Below are 18,950 nucleotides of genomic sequence, written 5' to 3' on the forward strand. Positions count from 1 at the left end.
CCAGCAGAGCTGCCTGTTAAGGGTCTGGAGTGGATCTGCTAACATGGTCCTTGGTAGTGACCTGCAGAAAGCACGAGGGAGTTTGCTTTGTTTCTTGCTGAGCACCGCCTGTCCGTTGGGCTTAATGCTTATCTACTTAACACTGCTCTCTTAGCTGCAGTCGGAGGAAAAAGTTGCTGAAGAAAACTCATGCTCCAGAAAGCATGCAGAGGGCTGCTTTGATCTTTGCTAAATCTGAGGATATTTAACTGAGCCTGAAAAAAAATAAAGTGGGGTTCCCTTCCTTTTCTTAATGATGTTAATAGGAAACAATTAGCATGTCAGCTGTTGGTTAGTGACACTTCTTTCCTGGCTATTGTACAGTCTTAAATAATCTTAAAGAACATTCGTGTAACATTCAATAATGAATTGAGCCTGTTTTTAAGTTTGCATTTCCGGTATCCGACCTCATGCTGATGAGTCCCATTAAAGGATGTCTAATACAGCGGACCTTTGCCCTAAAGGAGTCCATGTACAAAGTGGATATAGAGGTAAAAGTGGAGATCAGTGTAAACCTTATTTACATTCGCCTACCCAGAATCGTTTGCAGTGGTGATTTCTGCGGGAAGAACAAGTCTTCTGGATTCTCCCATTGATGTAGATGAGCATTAAATACTGCCTCTGCGTGCACGGAATTGAGGGGGAGTGGCTAATACGGATCGCTGGGGATACCCAGCGGTCAGTAGCAGCCGCCCCTCGCGATCCCAGCGTTCATAGCGACACTGGATCGCGCATCATCGATGATGTACCTGCCCCTAAATTAACCCTAAACACCCCATCAACCATAACTGCCCCTTAATTAACCCTAAAGACCCCATCAACCATAACTGTCCCTCAATTAACCCTAAAGACCCCATCAACCATAACTGCCCCTAAATTAAGCGCAAAAGGAAAAATAATTGCAAAATTCATCAAAAATCCATTTTAATCTAATATAGATTAAAATGCGAATGTGCTCCTATGAAGGAGCCTCCACTGTACAGAGGTATACCTAGGGCTTTAATGTACAAGACTATACTCTGCAGTTGTCCTGCACATTACATCTGTGGATTCTGACGTGCTCAAGGCAAAAATACATTAGCTGGTTTGGCTTGAACTGGTATATCGTAGAATAAACACTAAATAGTCCTCCAGAATTACACGGGCAAAATGAAATACTCTGTAAAAGGTAGTCACAGAATAATCTTTTATGCTATTTAATCTCAACATACTTTTTCCAAAAACCTATTATTCAGCAAGGGTCAACCTTTGCGTACCTATTGGTGCTGTCTCAGAGGTATGCTTTTTTCTTCTAGCAAAACCAAATTTTGTAACATTGATGGATAAATAAACATTTATTTTACTAATGCACAATGTTTGATATTTTTTTATTTAAATATCCTTGTGGGTTTATAAATTAATTTCAAAATGCGACAGAAGTAAAATTGCAGAAGTTCATGTGTCTTGGCTCTCAGCAATGCTAGTTCTAAGAGTAGACGGACAGGCTGCTATCACAGCCAGCATTGCAGTCTGGTTACCATTAGCACTTTGAGACGTAATCATTGGAGAATTTGGAATGTGACAGTGGTACATTTAACAATAAAAATAAGAGGGTCCACTTGATGTCAGGTGGGTATCATTCTCTTGCCGTAGAAAATAGTTTGTTTTTTTTTATGAGCAGAAACTGGTGAAAATAACCAGATATGTTTCATTGTTGTGTTTGTATTTTTAGTTAAACTTCTGTTAAAAAATAAAAAAAAAACACAGGCTTTATGGAATTCACTGGTTGACTGCACAGAGAAATGAAAGCCCAGCTACTCGCTGGATTGGGCCAGGGCTTGACTTTTCACTAGACAGACATATACCTGGAGCAACATTTTTTTAATGATTTCCATGAGAGGGAAAATAGAAGGGGCTTAAAATAGCCTAAGTATGATCTACACTATATAGACAAAAGCATTAAGACATCTGACCATTACACAACAGGAATTAATATGTAGTTGGTCCCCACTTTTGCAGCTATAACAGCTTCCACTCTTCCGGGAAGGTTTTCCACAAGATTTTGGAGTGTTTCTGTGGGAATTATTGCTCAACTAGAGCATTTGTGAGGTCAGGCACTGATGTTGGACAAGAAGGTCTGTCTCGGATTCTCTGTTCCAGTTCATCCAAAAGGTGTTCGAGGGGGTTGAGGTCAGGGCTCTGTGTGGACCAGTCAAGTTCTTCCACACTAAACTCATCCAACCATGTCTTTATGGACCTTGCTTTGTGTACAGTCATGCTGGAATAGAAAAGGGCCTTCCCCAAGCTGTCTCCACAAAGTTGCAAGCATAGCATTTTCCAAAATGTCTTGCCCCATACCATTACCCCTCCTTTAGCAAACCTTACAGTTGGCACGTTGCCATAAGGCAAGTAACGTTCTCCTGGCATCTGCCAAACCCAGACTCGCTCATAAGACTGCCAAACAGAGAAGCGTGATTTGTCACTCTACAGACATGTTTCCACTGCTCCAGAGTCCAGTGGCGGCGTGATTTACACCTCTCGATCTGATGCTTGGCATTGTACTTGGTGATATGAGGCTTGCATGCAGCTGCTCAGCCATGGAAACCAATTCCATGAAGCTCCAACCACACAGTTTTTGTGCTGATATTAATGCCATTGGAAGTTTGGCACTCTTCACCTATAGAATCAGCATAGCGTTGATTACTTTTACACACCATGTGCCTCAGCACTTGGTGACCTCTCTCTGGACTTTACGTGGTCTGCTGTTCCTAAACTGTTCCACTTTCCCATACTACCACTTACAGTTGAGCAGAATATGTAGCAGGGATGCCATTTCTCAAACTGACTTATGGCAAAGGTAGCATCCTATCTCAGTACCACGCTTGAATTCCCTGTGCTCTTCAGAACGACCCATTTTTCCCCACAAATGTTTGTAAATGCAGACTGCATGGCTAGGTGCGTGGTTTTATACACTTGATTGAACCTCCTGAATTCAATAATTAAGAGCTGTATCCCAATAATTTTGTCCATATAGTGTTTCTGTTGATTTCGGTTTAAAGAGCTGCCTAAATTGTTGACACTATATGGGGGAAAAAATGATAATCAGAAGAATATTATTTCCGTGGTACACATAGATACACTTGATGTGTCGGTTTTCAGAAAAAAAAAACAGAAAGGAAAGCTCCCAAGAGATAAAAAAACCCAACATATTTCTAATGGCAGGTGAAGAGTTTGTGTGTAGGTGTATAAATAATATTCAATACTGTGAAAAACTATTGTACGCGTGCAGCGCAGAGGCAAATTGCCACCCACAGGCACTCATTACTGACGCTTATTTTGCTGAATGCATGGACTTCCTGCCCTGTGCCAGCTGGGACTTGTTCCAGTGCCACAGCTTCTGAATTTGCGGTAACAATAAGTTGCCTTGGAGGTATCTCATATTAGATTAGGCAACTGCCTTGCGCATTTTGTTGTTCTTTCTACTAGAATCCTGACAGACAATTGAATGCGCCGGCAATGCCCGTGGACACACTTATGCAACAGCCTTCTATAACAAGGATACTTCTTCACTGAACTTTCGAGATGTCATGGATTTTGCCTGCTAGCATTACGCAGCAAACAAGTGCCATAATTTAATTGTGTGGCATATCTGCTTCCCTGTGTGATGCCTCCTTAAACCTCCTTAAACCTCTCTAGCACGTACAAATATAAACTAAAACACCAGTTAATTGGATAAATTAGTTGGTTTGGGGGATTTCCCTGGAGCTTGAATTACATGATGCCATATGTAAGTGGGAGATCCGATCTCTCTCGAGTTCAGTGGGGAATCAAAATATGCCTGCTATCAATAACAAAAAATCATTGCTCAACTTAAAAAATGGTGCCCTGCCGAGTGTGACCACCGCAGACATGATTTCAGACTTTGAATTTAATGAAGTGTAATACATTTTTACATACTGATTTCCGTCTCATCTTGATTGCTTATAAGTATTAGAGGCAATGAATCTCTATTGCCAGAGTCCATAGTGGGTTTTAAGTTTTGCATTAATTCAGGGACCATACTGTGCACTTTTACTTCAACCACTTAAAACATATTGGGGTTTTATGTGCTTTTATTAATCAGAATATGAAAAAGAATCTTACTAAATAACCTTATATTAAGTAAGAATTATTTTTTGGAGTTTATTTCCGTATGATTCTTTTCACTGTCCCCTTATGTTGACATCACTCATTTGGTGGTCTTTCTTCCCCTGATGTCCCTCTTTTCTAGGAGCTCTGAATGTATTAGTGTTCCATAGCCCTAAAATTCCGATTAGCAATGCAAGTCAATGGAGCCTTGCTTGCTGATCACATCAAGATCAGTGCAGGGGGATTGGAGAAACAATGTTCCTCTCTCTTCCTACAAAGGGAAAAGGTTTGTATGGGTACTTCAAACCCCAAAAAGAAGTTCAACCTACGTATCGTAAAACAATGCATGGTATGTAGGGTGCTAAAATATTTGGGGGAACTCAAAACATTAGAAAGAAGGAAAATATAACAAATTACAAAGCAAATTCAGTATTCCATGTGATGATTTTACTGCCAGTAGTTGTGGTTTCGACATGTGCTTTAAGGAGCCACTCAGTTTAGTTGGTCAACATAATTGGGCAATGATTTCATGAATCGAGAGAGGATGACTAATTTAGATTGATAGTGTAGGCTGAGAATATTTAAGTTGTTCTTAAAATGTAAAAAAATATATAATGTAGTGTGTTCCCTTACTTTTAGACTGGGATTTCTCCCCGTATACCCCTGGACAAATCTCTCAGATTACTGATGGATGAGGTTGCCAGAATTTTAATTAGTTGAAACAGGCTAACAGCTGTGTGTACTGTAACTGTTTGGTACCCAGCACACCCTTAAACGGAAATTCTTCAGTATGATGTGAACAATGCGTTCCATCGTGTACAAACTGATTTTTGTATGGAAGCGGCTGTGATTGGGGTAATTATTATTTATTGATTTATAAAGCGCCATCATGTTCCGCGGCGGTGTATTCAGTAGCGTGTAATTTAGTGTGGGAATAGTTAATTGTTTATTGATTATTTTGTTTGCTGAGGTCCATGTGTTGGTATTGAAAGGGTTTCATTCTCATTATTATACGGTATCATTTCAAATACGCACGTGCAGAATGTTTGGTTTTAGATGGTGATGTCAAGATTCAGAAAACTACAGATTTCATACTGCCATTTTCAGTCTTCTATAATAATAATAATAAATATATTTCAATGTTATTCTAACTTGGTAATGCTAGCAGCATATTTGTATAAAATGACAAACAGTTTGCCTAAAGTCAGCCTCTGCAGAGTGTAAGCCTTGCTGTTTATATGTTAGACTTTTGTAGTTCTAACGGAGGTTATCTGAAATTTTACAGAATCAACTTGGAAGAGGAACTAGACCAGCTAAAAGTACAGGCTTCGTCAGACAAGGCAACCATACAAGAGCTAAGCACATGTCTCAAGCAAGAGAGAGAAGGTATGTATACATACAAGTGAGTAGGACTTGGATGACAGAGCATTAAAACTCACTAATCTAATAAAACAGCCCCAAAAGGTTAAACAAACCTATAATTTACTTAGCATATTGACAAGCTGATTATACTAATACAGAGTAGTATCAGAAAATGAACAATAACATTAAAGCTGACAACAAACTTTAAGTCATACTGGTACTGAAGGAGAAGAGGGCCCTTCTCTTGTGAGCTTACAGTCTATTAGAAGGTTAAATAGAAATGAGAAGGACAGAGAGGTAATGGTAATATATATCTGAGACATGCGGCTTGGCAAATGTGACAGTCTTTAACGTCTACATTTTCTTTATTGGATATCCAGGTTATTTTTCAGACCATAATGCTGAAAAATACTATTTTCCTTTCTGTGCGGTAGGATTGTCTCACTTTTGTTCCACCGTAAGCATAAAGAATTTCTGTTGTTTAGTATAAGGGACAGAAAGGTTTTGATATTGCTTACTTAGCTATCTTTTGGGGGGGATTATGAATCCAACCTTGTTTGGTAACAAATGCGACTTGATAGTTTAATGTTACACTCCGACGGAGTACAAAAAGCCCAGGGACCTTTTTAAGCTCGGGGAAAAGTCCTTTGGAAGCTGGGTCGAATATGGGCTCATGAAGGACCTCCACTTCTAGTCAGCCAATATAAATCCCTCCATGTTCCTCCTTAGTGTCAAACCCATTGAACTTGTTGTAAGACGACATTGGCTTAAATAACTGAATATGTGAGAAACCCACCAGGCAGCCCTAGGACTTTAAAGGCTAGTGGCTGGCGAATAAGTACAGTCACTGGCTCAATATGTGCAACAACACTCTGTCTTTATGCTCATGCGGCAGATTAGGTGAGAATGCCTAGTGTGCCAGGTGGCTAGTCCGGACCTGCAGGTAGGCTTCGATTGAGCCATCAATTTATTACATTAATGAGCTTTTCCATAATTAACAGCAGATTTGCAATGGAGTGTATAAGAAAGTTTATTATTTATTTATTTTTTTATTTTGATAAAAGATTAGCATCCCCAATAAGAAACAGCTGAAATACATTTGCATTTGCAATGTAGCTTACTGAAAGAGAGCTGTAAATGTATGCAAAGTTCTGAGCTGGAGGAGTGCTCTGAGAAATACAGTACCTTGGAGATAAACTAAGGATATTAATGTAATGGTACCTATTCTATCCTGCTGTGTGTTTAATGTTCTACCTGTTCTAGATGGTAACATCTTTTGAATAATGCTTAATTTTGTTTACACACGCAGTTTTTAATTGGCTTTGACACAATTCCAAGACAAAAGAAGCCTCTAATTCTATCTAACAAACACGTTAGTCACTGTTACCCCCAGAGGATGGTAAATCTGTAGAGCATAGTGATACTTTCTTCTTCTGCATTTTGAAGTCAAAAGTTTTCCAAATTGATCTTGAATATTTGCATAATGTTTCAACGTTTTCTTTTAAAACAAATCTACCCAGGAACATTGTCTTTCTGTTTTTTTTCTGTTTCACCAGATAAAAGCCAGCGGCTGCCTCACAGAGGTCCCTGATATTTACAGTGTCAGATTGTGCCCTGCTTTTTTACCCCTGTGATTTAGTGATTAATTTAATGCATGCAACAGATTTAGGATCTATTTATTCAAAATCAGATGTATTTAAATAATCATATGGACTATTCCTTTAGAGAAACTACCGTATTTGCTCGATTATAAGACGAGGTTTTTTTCAGAGCAAATGCTCTAAAAAAAAAAATACCTCAAATAGGTCTGACTATGAGACGACTAAGATCCAGATCCCCCGCAGCTGCAGGGGACCTGGATCCTCCTGTCAACCCCCGCCCGCCCCACTTACCGGTATGTCTGAGTCCCCGGTGTGTAGTCCCGGCTACATGACAGGGAAGTCAGAAGCACCGGTAAGTGGGGGGGGGGCGGGGGAGTGTTAAATGGGGGGCATAAGGCATTTCTGGAGGCAGAGTGCTCTGTGAAATGCCTTTTAACCCCCTTAATGCCACTCTGCCTCCAGAAATGCCTTTTAACCCTCTATACGCCACTCTGCCTCCTGAATGCCTTAAACCTCCCTATATGCCACACTTTCCCATAATATGCCTTTTAACCCTCTAAATGCCAGAGTGGCATATAGGGGTATAAGGCATTTCTGGAGACAGAGTGGCACATAGGGGGTCAAAAGGCATATCATGGGGCACAGTGGCATATAGGGTTAAAAGGCATATTATGGGGCAGATGTGCATAACATCTTGGTTGGAAAATAGAAGGAAATAAAACCAAAAATGTTTTCTCAATCATAGCTTTTATAAAAAAAAAATAGTTTAGATGAATTAACATTTACTGGTAAAACTTTTTTCCTATAGGGTCCTCTTATATTCAGGCTTTTTCTTTTTTTCCTAAATTAATATTTAGATTTGGGGGGTCGTCTTATAATAGAGCAAATACGGTATATTGTTATTTATTGTTTTATATAGCACCATCATTCATGGTCCTTCTTGAAGGAGCAATACTATTTCTTCTTCATCTGCTATGTACTATTATCAGTCACTTAAATATGTAGTCTGCATGTTTATTATATTAAATAAAATTGTAGTATTTAAAATATGCCCCGGTTCCCTTTCTGTAGCCTTGAAACCAAGGAATGAACTTGGTTGGTTAAGTGAGCTTGTGCTTATTAAGTGAGCTTGTGCTTAATAGGGAGTAGAAGATGGGGCCCATTGCCTAAAGTGCAAAACAATAATTATTTCAAAAAAGTGCACAGAAATGGGTAACAAAGTCACCATAGTAAGTAAATATTTGTACCCACCTTGAATATGTGTACAGGAGCATTTTGAGTGGCAGACATGCCCATTCATTAAAGTGCTGCTGCATTTTATGGCTGACTACATGCAGATATGTTCCAGATTCATCCTTCCTTGTAAAACACTGGGTTTTTATTATTTGATATTGTGCCTGTAATGATCTGTTACATTTTCACCACACTTTGTGCCAAATCACAAGGCAAAAATGACAAATGTGGTTGCCGCATTGTTACGGGAACAACTGCCGTCATGCCCAGTGTTTGTGTACACAGGAGCTTTTCAGATTGTGAACACCTGCTTTTCCATAGCTCTACAAGACAAAGGACTTTTACAGTTAAGCCACATTTGGGGAGCATTTACTAGTGGAGTAATTAGTACTTGTGTATCTTTATAGTTCACCATTGCCGTGGGATGAAAAAAAAATCTTCTATTCAGTGTGTATATATTTCTGTACAGTGTAATCAGGCTGCGTACCTCAACAGGGAAGGATGGAGCACTTAATGGTTTATGTAGAGCTGAAATTAAATTGTAGTCAGTGTGCAGCGATGGGATTCTCTTGATCCCCTATCTATTTCCCTGTGGCATTTTCATCTGGCGTTGTGTCTTAATGTCTGACTCTTCTTTCTCTGTGCCACACGCTTTGTTCTTTTTTCTCTAAGCCTCTTTTCCCCTTTTGTTTCTATATGACCTTTTTATACCGCAACGGTAAAGTTTGGCAGCATCTGTTGTTGCTGTCATAATTACTGATGTCCAATCTCCTTAGTTTAAGCATCACATGACACAAGAAACGAAAGGAGGTTGCACACACAGAATAGTTCGAATACCAATAAAGTACATTGATTGTTGCTTAGTGAATGTTAGACTAATGGGAACAATGCCTGATTAAGATTTAGCATCGCAAAGATTTGCATTTTTTTTAGTCTTTATCACAAAATGTTTTTGACTTTCTACAGGTGAAATGCAATGTAAAGGCAATATGTCCCCATAAAATGTGACATTTATATCTTTATATAATATATATTATATGTAGTAGCTGGGGGTTGGGGAATGAGGCAAAGGCATAGTTGGGGATTCCGCAGTATCCTAATGATTTGCAAGGGGGTCAAAAGGGGTGAAAATTTAAAGGGACCACACAGCCATCAAATGCAGAGTCTTTAATATCCTTCACAGATCTTTTGTAAAAAGAAACCAATTTATATTTATACAGTTTTTCTTACACCTTTGAATCCTAGAATGCAGTGATATACCTGTAATGCATATGTGCGTATACTGCTTTTCTATACATATTTGAGGCTGTTCACTAAAGGGGGAGTTGGCAGTTTCAGCATCCTCACTTCATTACGGAGGGCTGACCCTAGTCAGCTGCTTTTACAGGAAGAGTTTGGCTGGATCCATAGTAGAATAAGTGAATCAGTTCTCCAAAATGTATTCACCCTCTAAAGCATATTCACTTATGGTCTGTCCTGAGAATAGTATTAACATCTTCATCTTGGAAGGCAGGAGAAGCTTGCAGTGTCCCCTGTGTATCAGAAAATAAGCATTATGACGCTGGCAAAATCTAATCTCTATCTCAAGCGATAATCAACCCCAAATATGTCCATAAATATAATTAAATAAATAACTTATTTTTATCAGCAAGTGCTAAAATTAGCGCTATATATATTCCTAAAAATCCTGACATGAAAAGAGTGAAAATACTAGCATTTCAAATACCCAAGGGGTGTTTACTTTAATAAATAAATGAATGGTTTGATGGGGTAAATTGGAGTGGCCGGGTTCCATGTCTCAAATAGGGCATAGGTTCATATGTCTCAAATAGGGCACAGACTGACCAGAATGAAAAAAACAAAAACACCCTTCCCAAATGAGGCCTTTTAGCACCCAAACAACCAGACAAACCCGTGCATGGGTGATATCAATGTACTTAAGAGATGTTGCTAAACACATATTAGGGTGACAGTGGAAAATGCAGTGGATATAAAAAGTCTACACACCCCTGTTAAAATGCCAGATTCTTGTGATGTTAAAGAATGAGACAAAGATAAATCATGTCAGAACCTTTTCCATTACCTCACAATAACTTGGTAGCATAAGTGTGCACACCCTCTTATAACTGTGGCTGTGTTCAGAGTCGCATTCAAACTCATGTTAAATAGAAGTCATTACACACCTGCCATCATTTAAAGTGACAAAGTAATCACAAATAAAGTTAAGCTGTTATAGAATAATTTACCGGAGCAAAAGCCATGGTCCGCAGAGAGCTTCCAAAGCACCAGAGGGATCTCATTGTTGAAAGATATCAGTCAGGAGAAGGGTACAAATGAATTTCGAAAGCATTAGATATACCATGGAACACAGTGAAGACAATCATCAAGTTTCACGCGCGCCGCCGCGGCACTTACCTTTGGCGCTTGCGCCAGCTCGCCTGTTCCCGGCACCTCCGTCGCCGTGCGCACACGTCTGAGTCGCGGCTCCGCCTCCGCCGCGATCCGACTTCGGCAGGACAGTCCTGCCTCCACACCCTCGGCCGGGATCGCGCCTGCACGCTGAGGACGTGCGGGTGCGTCCTCTACGCGAAACGCCGGGACCGCGGGTATGATGCATCGGAGGTCCGCGTCGGCAGCGACGACGTCACGCGACGGACGCAACGTACGCAACGCACGCCACGCACGCAATGCCGCGGCCTGTATGTAAGTACCGTCTCCTATTTAAGCCCCATTTGTATCACTAGTCTTTACCCGTTCAAAGTGTTATGCTTTTTGAGTGTGCTGTTTCCTGCTATTTCTATATTGCCTTGTGTACCGACCTTTGCCTGTTATTTGACCACGATTCTGATCTGCCTGCCTACGACCCCGGACCTGTTTAACCGTTTATGCTTCTGATCTGCCTGCCTACGACCCCGGACCTGTTTAACCGTTTTTGCATCTGATCTGCCTGCCTTGACCTCGGATACGTTTGACCTCGCTGCCTGCCATTGCCCTTGATCACGGACTGTTTACTGGACTTCTCTATTTAGAGCATATCTGCACAGTTGGATCCACCTTTGCTACCTGACCCCGTGACATCAAGTGGGGACAATATGGCACAACAGAGACATTACCAAGGACTGGACGTCCCAAATTGATGAAAAGACGAGAAGAAAACTGGTCAGGGAGGCTTACAAGAAGCCTACTGCAACATTAAAGGAATTTCAGGAATTTCTGGTAAGTACTGGCTGTGTGCTACATGTGACAACAATCTCCCGTATTCTTCATATGAATGGGGAAGGGTGGCAAGACGGAAGCCTTTTCTTACAAAGAAAAACATCCACGCCCGGCTGAAGCAAAAACAAACATCAAGTCCCCCCAAAGCACGTGGGGAAATGTGTTATGGTCTGATGAAACCAAGGTTGAACTTTTTGGCCATAATTCCAAAAGGTATGTTTGGTGCAAAAACACTGGGCATCACCCAAAGAACATCATACCCACAGTGAAGCATGGTGGTGGCAGCATCATGTTTTGGGGCTGTTTTTCTTCAGCTGGAACCGGGGCCTTATTCAGGGTGGAGGGAATTATGAACAGTTCCAAATACCAGACAATTTTGGAACAAAACCTTCAGGCGTGCGTTAGGAAGCTGAAGATGAAGTTGACCTTTCAGCACAACGACCCAAAGCACACATACAAATCCACAAAAGCATGGCTTCACCAGAAGAAGATTAACGTTTTGGAATGGGCCAGAGCCCAGACCTGAATCCAATTGAACATCTGTGGAGTGATCTGAAGAGGACTGTGCACAGGAGATGTCCTCGCTGATTTGATGGGGTAAATTGAACTGACTGGCTTAAAAGATGTCCCAAATAGGACAGGGTGGCAGAAGGACCAGATTTCAAAGTCCCAAGTTAAAAAAACATATGTCCTTCCGAAATGTGGCGTTTTACCTCCCAAAAAACCCAACAAACCCATACATGGGCGGTATCACTATACTCGGGAGATATTGCTGAAACCGTATTGGGGTGTTGATTGACAGTGATGTATATCAACAACTGTAAATTCATACCAGAAGTACAATTTGTGTGGGAAAAAAATACAAAAACATTTTACTACCACAAAGTTTGACAAATTACTGGTCCTTCCAGTAATTTGTCAAACTTTGTGGTAGTAAAATGTTTTTTTTTTTTTTGCAAGTTATAGGGCTATAAGTACAAGTAATTTTTTTGCTATTTCAAAACCATTTTAACACTTTCCTTAAGTGTCAAAATGGTTTTGAAATAGCAAAAAAATTACTTGTACTTATAGCCCTATAACTTGCAAAAAAAAACCAAAACATAACATAGGGTATTTTGAAACTTAGTAGAATCTATTTAGCTGTTTTTTTCATTAGCTTTTGTAGAGCAGTAAAACATTTTTGAAGTAAAAGTGGGAGTTTTTTTTTAAATTTTCATGATACTTTTTTTTTTTAGGAAATTAGATGATATGATAAAAAGATGGCATAAAAGGTAAAAAAAAAAAAAATATATATATAACCTATGTTGGTACACTAAATGGGAGAGGGAACAATTGCAGCTAAACACAAGCACCACAAAAGTGTTGAAACAGCCTTGGTCATAAAGGGTACATATTGAGTGGAAACCAAAAAAGTGGTGTTTTAGCCTTTTTTAACCACTGAAAAAACATCTGGTGAGCTTTAAAGTGGTTGGTGTCTTCTAGGTAACTAGGTTTACACTCTAACAAAAACAATTGTTCAATACCATAAAGTTGTTACTTACCCGTCCTCGGTTCCCACGTCGCCGCAGCAGCCGCCACGCAGGAGAGGGAGACCCCCCTCCACCGCACGGCCACCTCCGCAGCAGCCGGCACGAGGGAGAGGGAGACCCCCCTCCACCGCACGGCCACCTCCGCAGCAGCCGACAAGAGGGAGAGGGAGACCCCCCTCCACCGCACGGCCACCTCCGCAGCAGCCGACAAGAGGGAGAGGGAGAGGGAGACCCCCCTCCACCGCACGGCCACCTCCGCAGCAGCCGCCACGAAGGAGAGGGAGACCCCCCTCCACCGCACGGCCACCTCCGCAGCAGCCGCCACGAGGGAGAGGGAGACCCCCCTCCACCGCAAGGCCGCTTCCGCTGCCTTCCTCTGAAGTGCCGCGCAGGAGAGGCAGACCTCCTGGTACACGGCGTCCTGCTGCTGCGCATGCGCGACCTCTAGTGGCGAACTCGCATACTAGAGGAATTTATGAAGGGAGATTACGCCATCCACAAGATGGCCGCGAGTCACAGACACCGGAAGTGATGTCATGAGGGGCTGATGGGAGATTCAGACTTCCTCTGCGGTTCTCCATTTAAACCCCTCAGACCAGTTTCACCTTGCCTTCTGATGGTCGTCTATGCCTTGTGCTAGCACCCAGATAGCGTTTTGGTTCCTGTATTCTCGTGTATGATCCCGGCTTGTCTGACTTCGTTGTGTTCCTGATTCCTGACCTCGGCTACGTTTACGTTTATCCTGTTTTCCTGAATCCTGACCTCGGCTACGTTATATGACTATCCTGCTCTCCGGAAACCTGACCTCGGCTTGTTTGACCTGTTCTGTCCTGGAGTCCTACCTGACCACGGTGTCTCCTAACTACTTGTACGTGACAGAATCAGAAGGCCATCATGAGACCCGCTTCGGTGGGACTTCAAGGTTCCTGTGAGGATCGTCTAGATGAGATGGATAATCGTCTGGATCAGTTTGCCCAGGCGCTCCAGACGCTTCTTCAGCGCACTGATCCCGGACTACAGATGCACACTCCAGCAGTAGCGCCCCCACCGGTTCCTTCTCCGACTCCAGTTCCTGTGGTTCATGTTCCTATGAATCTTCCACCGCCACAACGTTACGGAGGAGATCCTGCTGCTTGTCGGGGGTTCCTGAATCAGTGCGAAATACATTTCGAACTTTCACCTTACGCCTTTGCTTCTGACCGGGCCAAGGTTGGGTACATTATTTCGCTCCTCACCGACAAGGCTCTGGCATGGGCATCTCCTTTATGGGAGAGGAGTACTCCAGTAGTTTGCTCCTACTCGGAATTTGTCTCTGCACTACGCTCCGTATTCGACGTGCCAGGCAGGAGGTCTACCGCTTCTTCCTCCCTGTTTAACATTCGTCAAGGGGAGCGTCCTCTGATGGACTATGCTATTGAATGTCGCACCCTTATGGCGGAGGTGAACTGGACTGGTGAGGCACTTATTGCAGCTTTTCTGAATGGATTATCAGAGACTTTGAAGGATGAGATCGCTGCTCGAGATCTTCCCTCTGATCTGGATTCTGTAATTTCTTACGTAACTCAGATCGACCTTCGTCTCCGCGAGCGTCAGGTGCAACGGGACAGTTTGAGAGCACGTGAGAGAGGACCTGCTTGTGGTATGCTGCGTCTGTCCTCTGTTTCTAGCGGCACTCGGATGACGGTGCCGATTCGAGTATCCTGGCCTGAGGGATCCGTTTGCACAGAGGCTTTTTTGGACTCGGGAGCTGCAGAGAACTTTATCGATGCCCGTTTTTGTGTACAGCAGCTCATTCCCACCATGCCTAAAGACACTCCTGTCAGACTTGAGGCCATTGACGGCAGACCGCTTCACCCGGCTCAGGTTACTCAGACTACTATACCTGTGACACTCTCCGTAGGCATGCTTCACAATGAGAGACTTCAGTTCCTGGTTATCTGCTCTCCCTCTACTCCAGTCGTTTTGGGGTTTCCGTGGTTGCAGACACACAATCCTACCATCAATTGGACGACAGGAGAGATCACTTCTTGGAGTCATACCTGTGGGGAGCACTGCACCGAACCCATCAGGCTGGCCATGGTGTCTACTACGTCGGAGATCGTCGCGACAGCCCTTCCCAGTCAATACCGAGACTTTGCTGATGTGTTTGACAAGAAGGAGGCTGAAAAGTTGCCCCCGCACAGACCTTACGATTGTCCTATTGATCTCCTTCCGGGTACCATGCCACCCAGAGGCCGAGTCTACCCCTTGTCTGTTCCTGAGACTAAGGCCATGGAGACATACATAGAGGAGAATCTGAAGCGGGGTTTCATCCGTCGGTCTACCTCCCCGGCTGGCGCTGGGTTTTTTTTTGTCAAGAAGAAGAACGGGGAGTTGAGGCCATGTATCGACTATAGGGGCCTGAATAGAATTACGAGACGCAATTCGTATCCTATTCCCCTCATCTCCGAACTCTTTGATAGGTTACATGGGGCCCAGATCTTTACCAAGTTGGATCTTCGTGGGGCCTACAACTTGGTCCGTATCCGTGCCGGCCATGAATGGAGGACAGCATTCAACACACGGTCCGGACACTATGAGTACCTGGTTATGCCGTTCGGCCTGTGCAATGCCCCGGCGGTGTTTCAGGAGTTTATTAACGACTGTCTCCGGGACTTTCTCCAGCAGTTTGTCGTTGTCTATCTGGACGACATTCTGATCTACTCTGCAGACTTGTCCACCCATCGCGAACAAGTTCATCTAGTACTGAGTTGTCTTCGACGACACGGACTGTTTGCTAAATTAGACAAGTGCGTCTTTGAGACCCGTAAAGTGACTTTCTTGGGGTACATCATCACTCCTGAGGGGTTCGACATGGATCCATCTAAAGTACTGGCGATCAAAGACTGGCCACGCCCAATGGGTCTCAAGGCTCTTCAACGTTTCCTGGGGTTTGCCAATTACTACAGGCGCTTCATCCGTAACTACTCAAGGATTGTTGCACCGCTTACGGACTTGACCAAGAAAGGGGCCAATGTCTCCGAGTGGTCTTCCGAGGCCGTTTCTGCGTTCACCCTTCTCAAAGAGAAATTCACGACGGCTCCGGTGTTACGGCATCCCAATCCTCTTCTGCCGTTTGTCCTCAAGGTGGATGCTTCCGAATCCGGGGTTGGAGCGGTGCTCTCGCAACGTGCTTCGTACAGTGGTCCACTACATCCTTGCGGCTTTTTCTCCAGACACTTCTCCACAGCCGAAAGGAATTATGATATCGGCAATAAGGAGCTGTTGGCGGTTATTCTGGCCCTGGAGGAGTGGCGTCACCTTTTGGAGGGGGCTTCGGTACCTACCTTGATCCTGACCGATCATAAGAACCTCCAATACATGGAATCTGCCAAGTGTCTCAATCCACGTCAAGCTAGATGGGCGCTCTTCCTCTCCCGCTTTCCCTTTGTGCTGACGTACCGTCCCGGATCAAAGAACACTAAGGCTTTGTAAGACGCTTTGTCCCGCATGCATGTACGACCAGAGGAGGAGAGCAGGGAGCCTGAAACGATTGTCCCTTCTACCAAGGTCGTGGCAGCCATTCAATTACGAGGTTATGCACCTCTCCTGGATCGCATCACTCGCTCTCGGGGTCAAGCTCCGGATTCCAGGCCTCCAGGGAAACTGTACGTCCCTCCCAGTTTGCGGGTGCCTATCCTTCGCACACTCCATGGCGCCAGAACCTCGGGACATGCGGGAGTGGCGCGCACCAAGGACTTACTTTCTCGGACTTTTTGGTGGCCTCACTGGGGCAGGGATGTTACGGCTTTCATCCAATCGTGTACCAGGTGTGCAGCTAACAAGTCCTCTCGCACTCGGCCTGCTGGACTCCTTCGGCCTCTGCCTTGTCCCTCTGTCCCCTGGACTCATGTGGCCATGGATTTTATTGTCGAGTTGCCTTCGTCCAGGGGACATACCGTGATTCTTGTAGTGGTCGACCGGTTCTCAAAGATGGCTCACTTTGTTCCGCTACGGAAATTGCCCAGCGCCTCCACCTTGGCAGACATTTTTATCCGGGAGATTGTGCGGCTCCACGGAGTGCCTTCGGAAATTGTGTCAGACAGGGGGACGCAATTCATAGCAAGATTCTGGCGCGAATTCACGAGATCCTTGGGCATCACCTTAGCCTTCTCCTCGGCTTATCACCCTCAAACGAACGGTCTGGTTGAGAGGGCTAATCAACATCTAGAGCAATACCTGCGTCTCTTCATTAATGACCACCAGGATGACTGGGTCGATCTACTGCCGTTCGCGGAGTTTGCCAGGAACAACACGCTCCAGGAGTCCACCGGAATCTCTCCATTTTTCTGTCTGTATGGTCTTCACCCACAGTCTCTTCCGGATACAGTACCAGTATCGCCTGTTCCGGACCTGGAGGGAAGACTTGCTTCTATCCGTGCCACCTGGGCTTCTGTCCATTCTGCACTGGAACGCGCTGCCCAGCTTCAACAACGTCAGGCCAACAAGAGGCGTTCACCCAACCCATCGTATCGGCCTGGCGATAGGGTGTGGCTATCTACGCGGTTCCTGAGACTCCGGGTTCCCTCCGTGAAATTGGCTCCGAGGTTTATTGGACCCTTTCCGGTTCTGCGTCGGATCAACCCAGTGGCCTATGAACTCTCGCTGCCCAGGACTCTTCGCACCTCCTTGCTGAAACCTTTGGTCTGTAACCAGTTTACCCGAGGCGAACGTTCTACGACTGAGACTGCCCAGAGGGCTTCCGAGAGACGCACTCCGCGGGTCATTCTCGATTCCCGGCGGCAGCAAGGCAGCCTACAATATCTGGTGCAGTGGAGAGGTCTCGGTCCCGAGGAGCGTTCCTGGATACCAGCGGCACGCCTTGCTGTGCCAAGATTGATACGTGCATTCCACGCTAGACACCCGTCGCGTCCTGGTGGTCGCCCTGAGGGCGCCCTTTTGAGGGGGGATACTGTTACTTACCCGTCCTCGGTTCCCACGTCGCCGCAGCAGCCGCCACGCAGGAGAGGGAGACCCCCCTCCACCGCACGGCCACCTTTGCAGCAGCCGCCACGAGGGAGAGGGGGACCCCCCTCCACCGCAAGGCCGCTTCCGCTGCCTTCCTCTGAAGTGCCGCGCAGGAGAGGCAGACCTCCTGGTACACGGCGTCCTGCTGCTGCGCATGCGCGACCTCTAGTGGCGAACTCGCATACTAGAGGAATTTATGAAGGGAGATTACGCCATCCACAAGATGGCCGCGAGTCACAGACACCGGAAGTGATGTCATGAGGGGCTGATGGGAGATTCAGACTTCCTCTGCGGTTCTCCATTTAAACTCCTCAGACCAGTTTCACCTTGCCTTCTGATGGTCGTCTATGCCTTGTGCTAGCACCCAGATAGCGTTTTGGTTCCTGTATTCTCGTGTATGATCCCGGCTTGTCTGACTTCGTTGTGTTCCTGATTCCTGACCTCGGCTACGTTTACGTTTATCCTGTTTTCCTGAATCCTGACCTCGGCTACGTTATATGACTATCCTGCTCTCCGGAAACCTGACCTCGGCTTGTTTGACCTGTTCTGTCCTGGAGTCCTACCTGACCACGGTGTCTCCTAACTACTTGTACGTGACAAAAGTCAGACACTTTTTATTGCAAAAGTGCATTACCTCAAAGACTCTTTATTGTACATCTTCTTCTTCTTTTTTTTTTTTTTTTTTACTGGAACAGTAAAAATTGGTCCGTATCAAAATAATTGTTACAAAGTTCTAAATGTAGCGCAATCATCATAGCAACCTACTTACTGCTCTTTGGACTCTTTATAACTCTTTAGACCAGAATTGCTCTAATGAAAATACTGTTTAAGGTGAAATTACATTGGCTTATTTACA

At 44.3% G+C, this 18,950-nt stretch overlaps 1 protein-coding gene and 1 long non-coding RNA gene across 2 annotated transcripts in view; one reads left to right on the forward strand and one right to left on the reverse strand.

The window, feature by feature from the left end:
* The window catches only part of CNTLN (centlein), a 133,158-nt gene that overhangs the window by 61,876 nt on the left and 52,332 nt on the right, over nucleotides 1-18,950 (forward strand). The window contains exon 14 of the mRNA XM_053465893.1: nucleotides 5,432-5,532. Within this exon, the coding sequence (XP_053321868.1) occupies nucleotides 5,432-5,532 (101 nt within the window). The remainder of the gene's footprint in view (nucleotides 1-5,431; nucleotides 5,533-18,950) is intronic.
* On the reverse strand, nucleotides 13,788-18,687 carry LOC128495747 (uncharacterized). The gene is made up of 2 exons (XR_008354224.1): nucleotides 18,536-18,687; nucleotides 13,788-13,849 (listed from the first exon to the last, which is right to left on the reverse strand). It is a non-coding gene; the product is annotated as an uncharacterized LOC128495747 (long non-coding RNA).

This window comes from Spea bombifrons, chromosome 1 (genome assembly GCF_027358695.1).
Source record: "Spea bombifrons isolate aSpeBom1 chromosome 1, aSpeBom1.2.pri, whole genome shotgun sequence".
NCBI lineage: Eukaryota > Metazoa > Chordata > Amphibia > Anura > Pelobatidae > Spea > Spea bombifrons.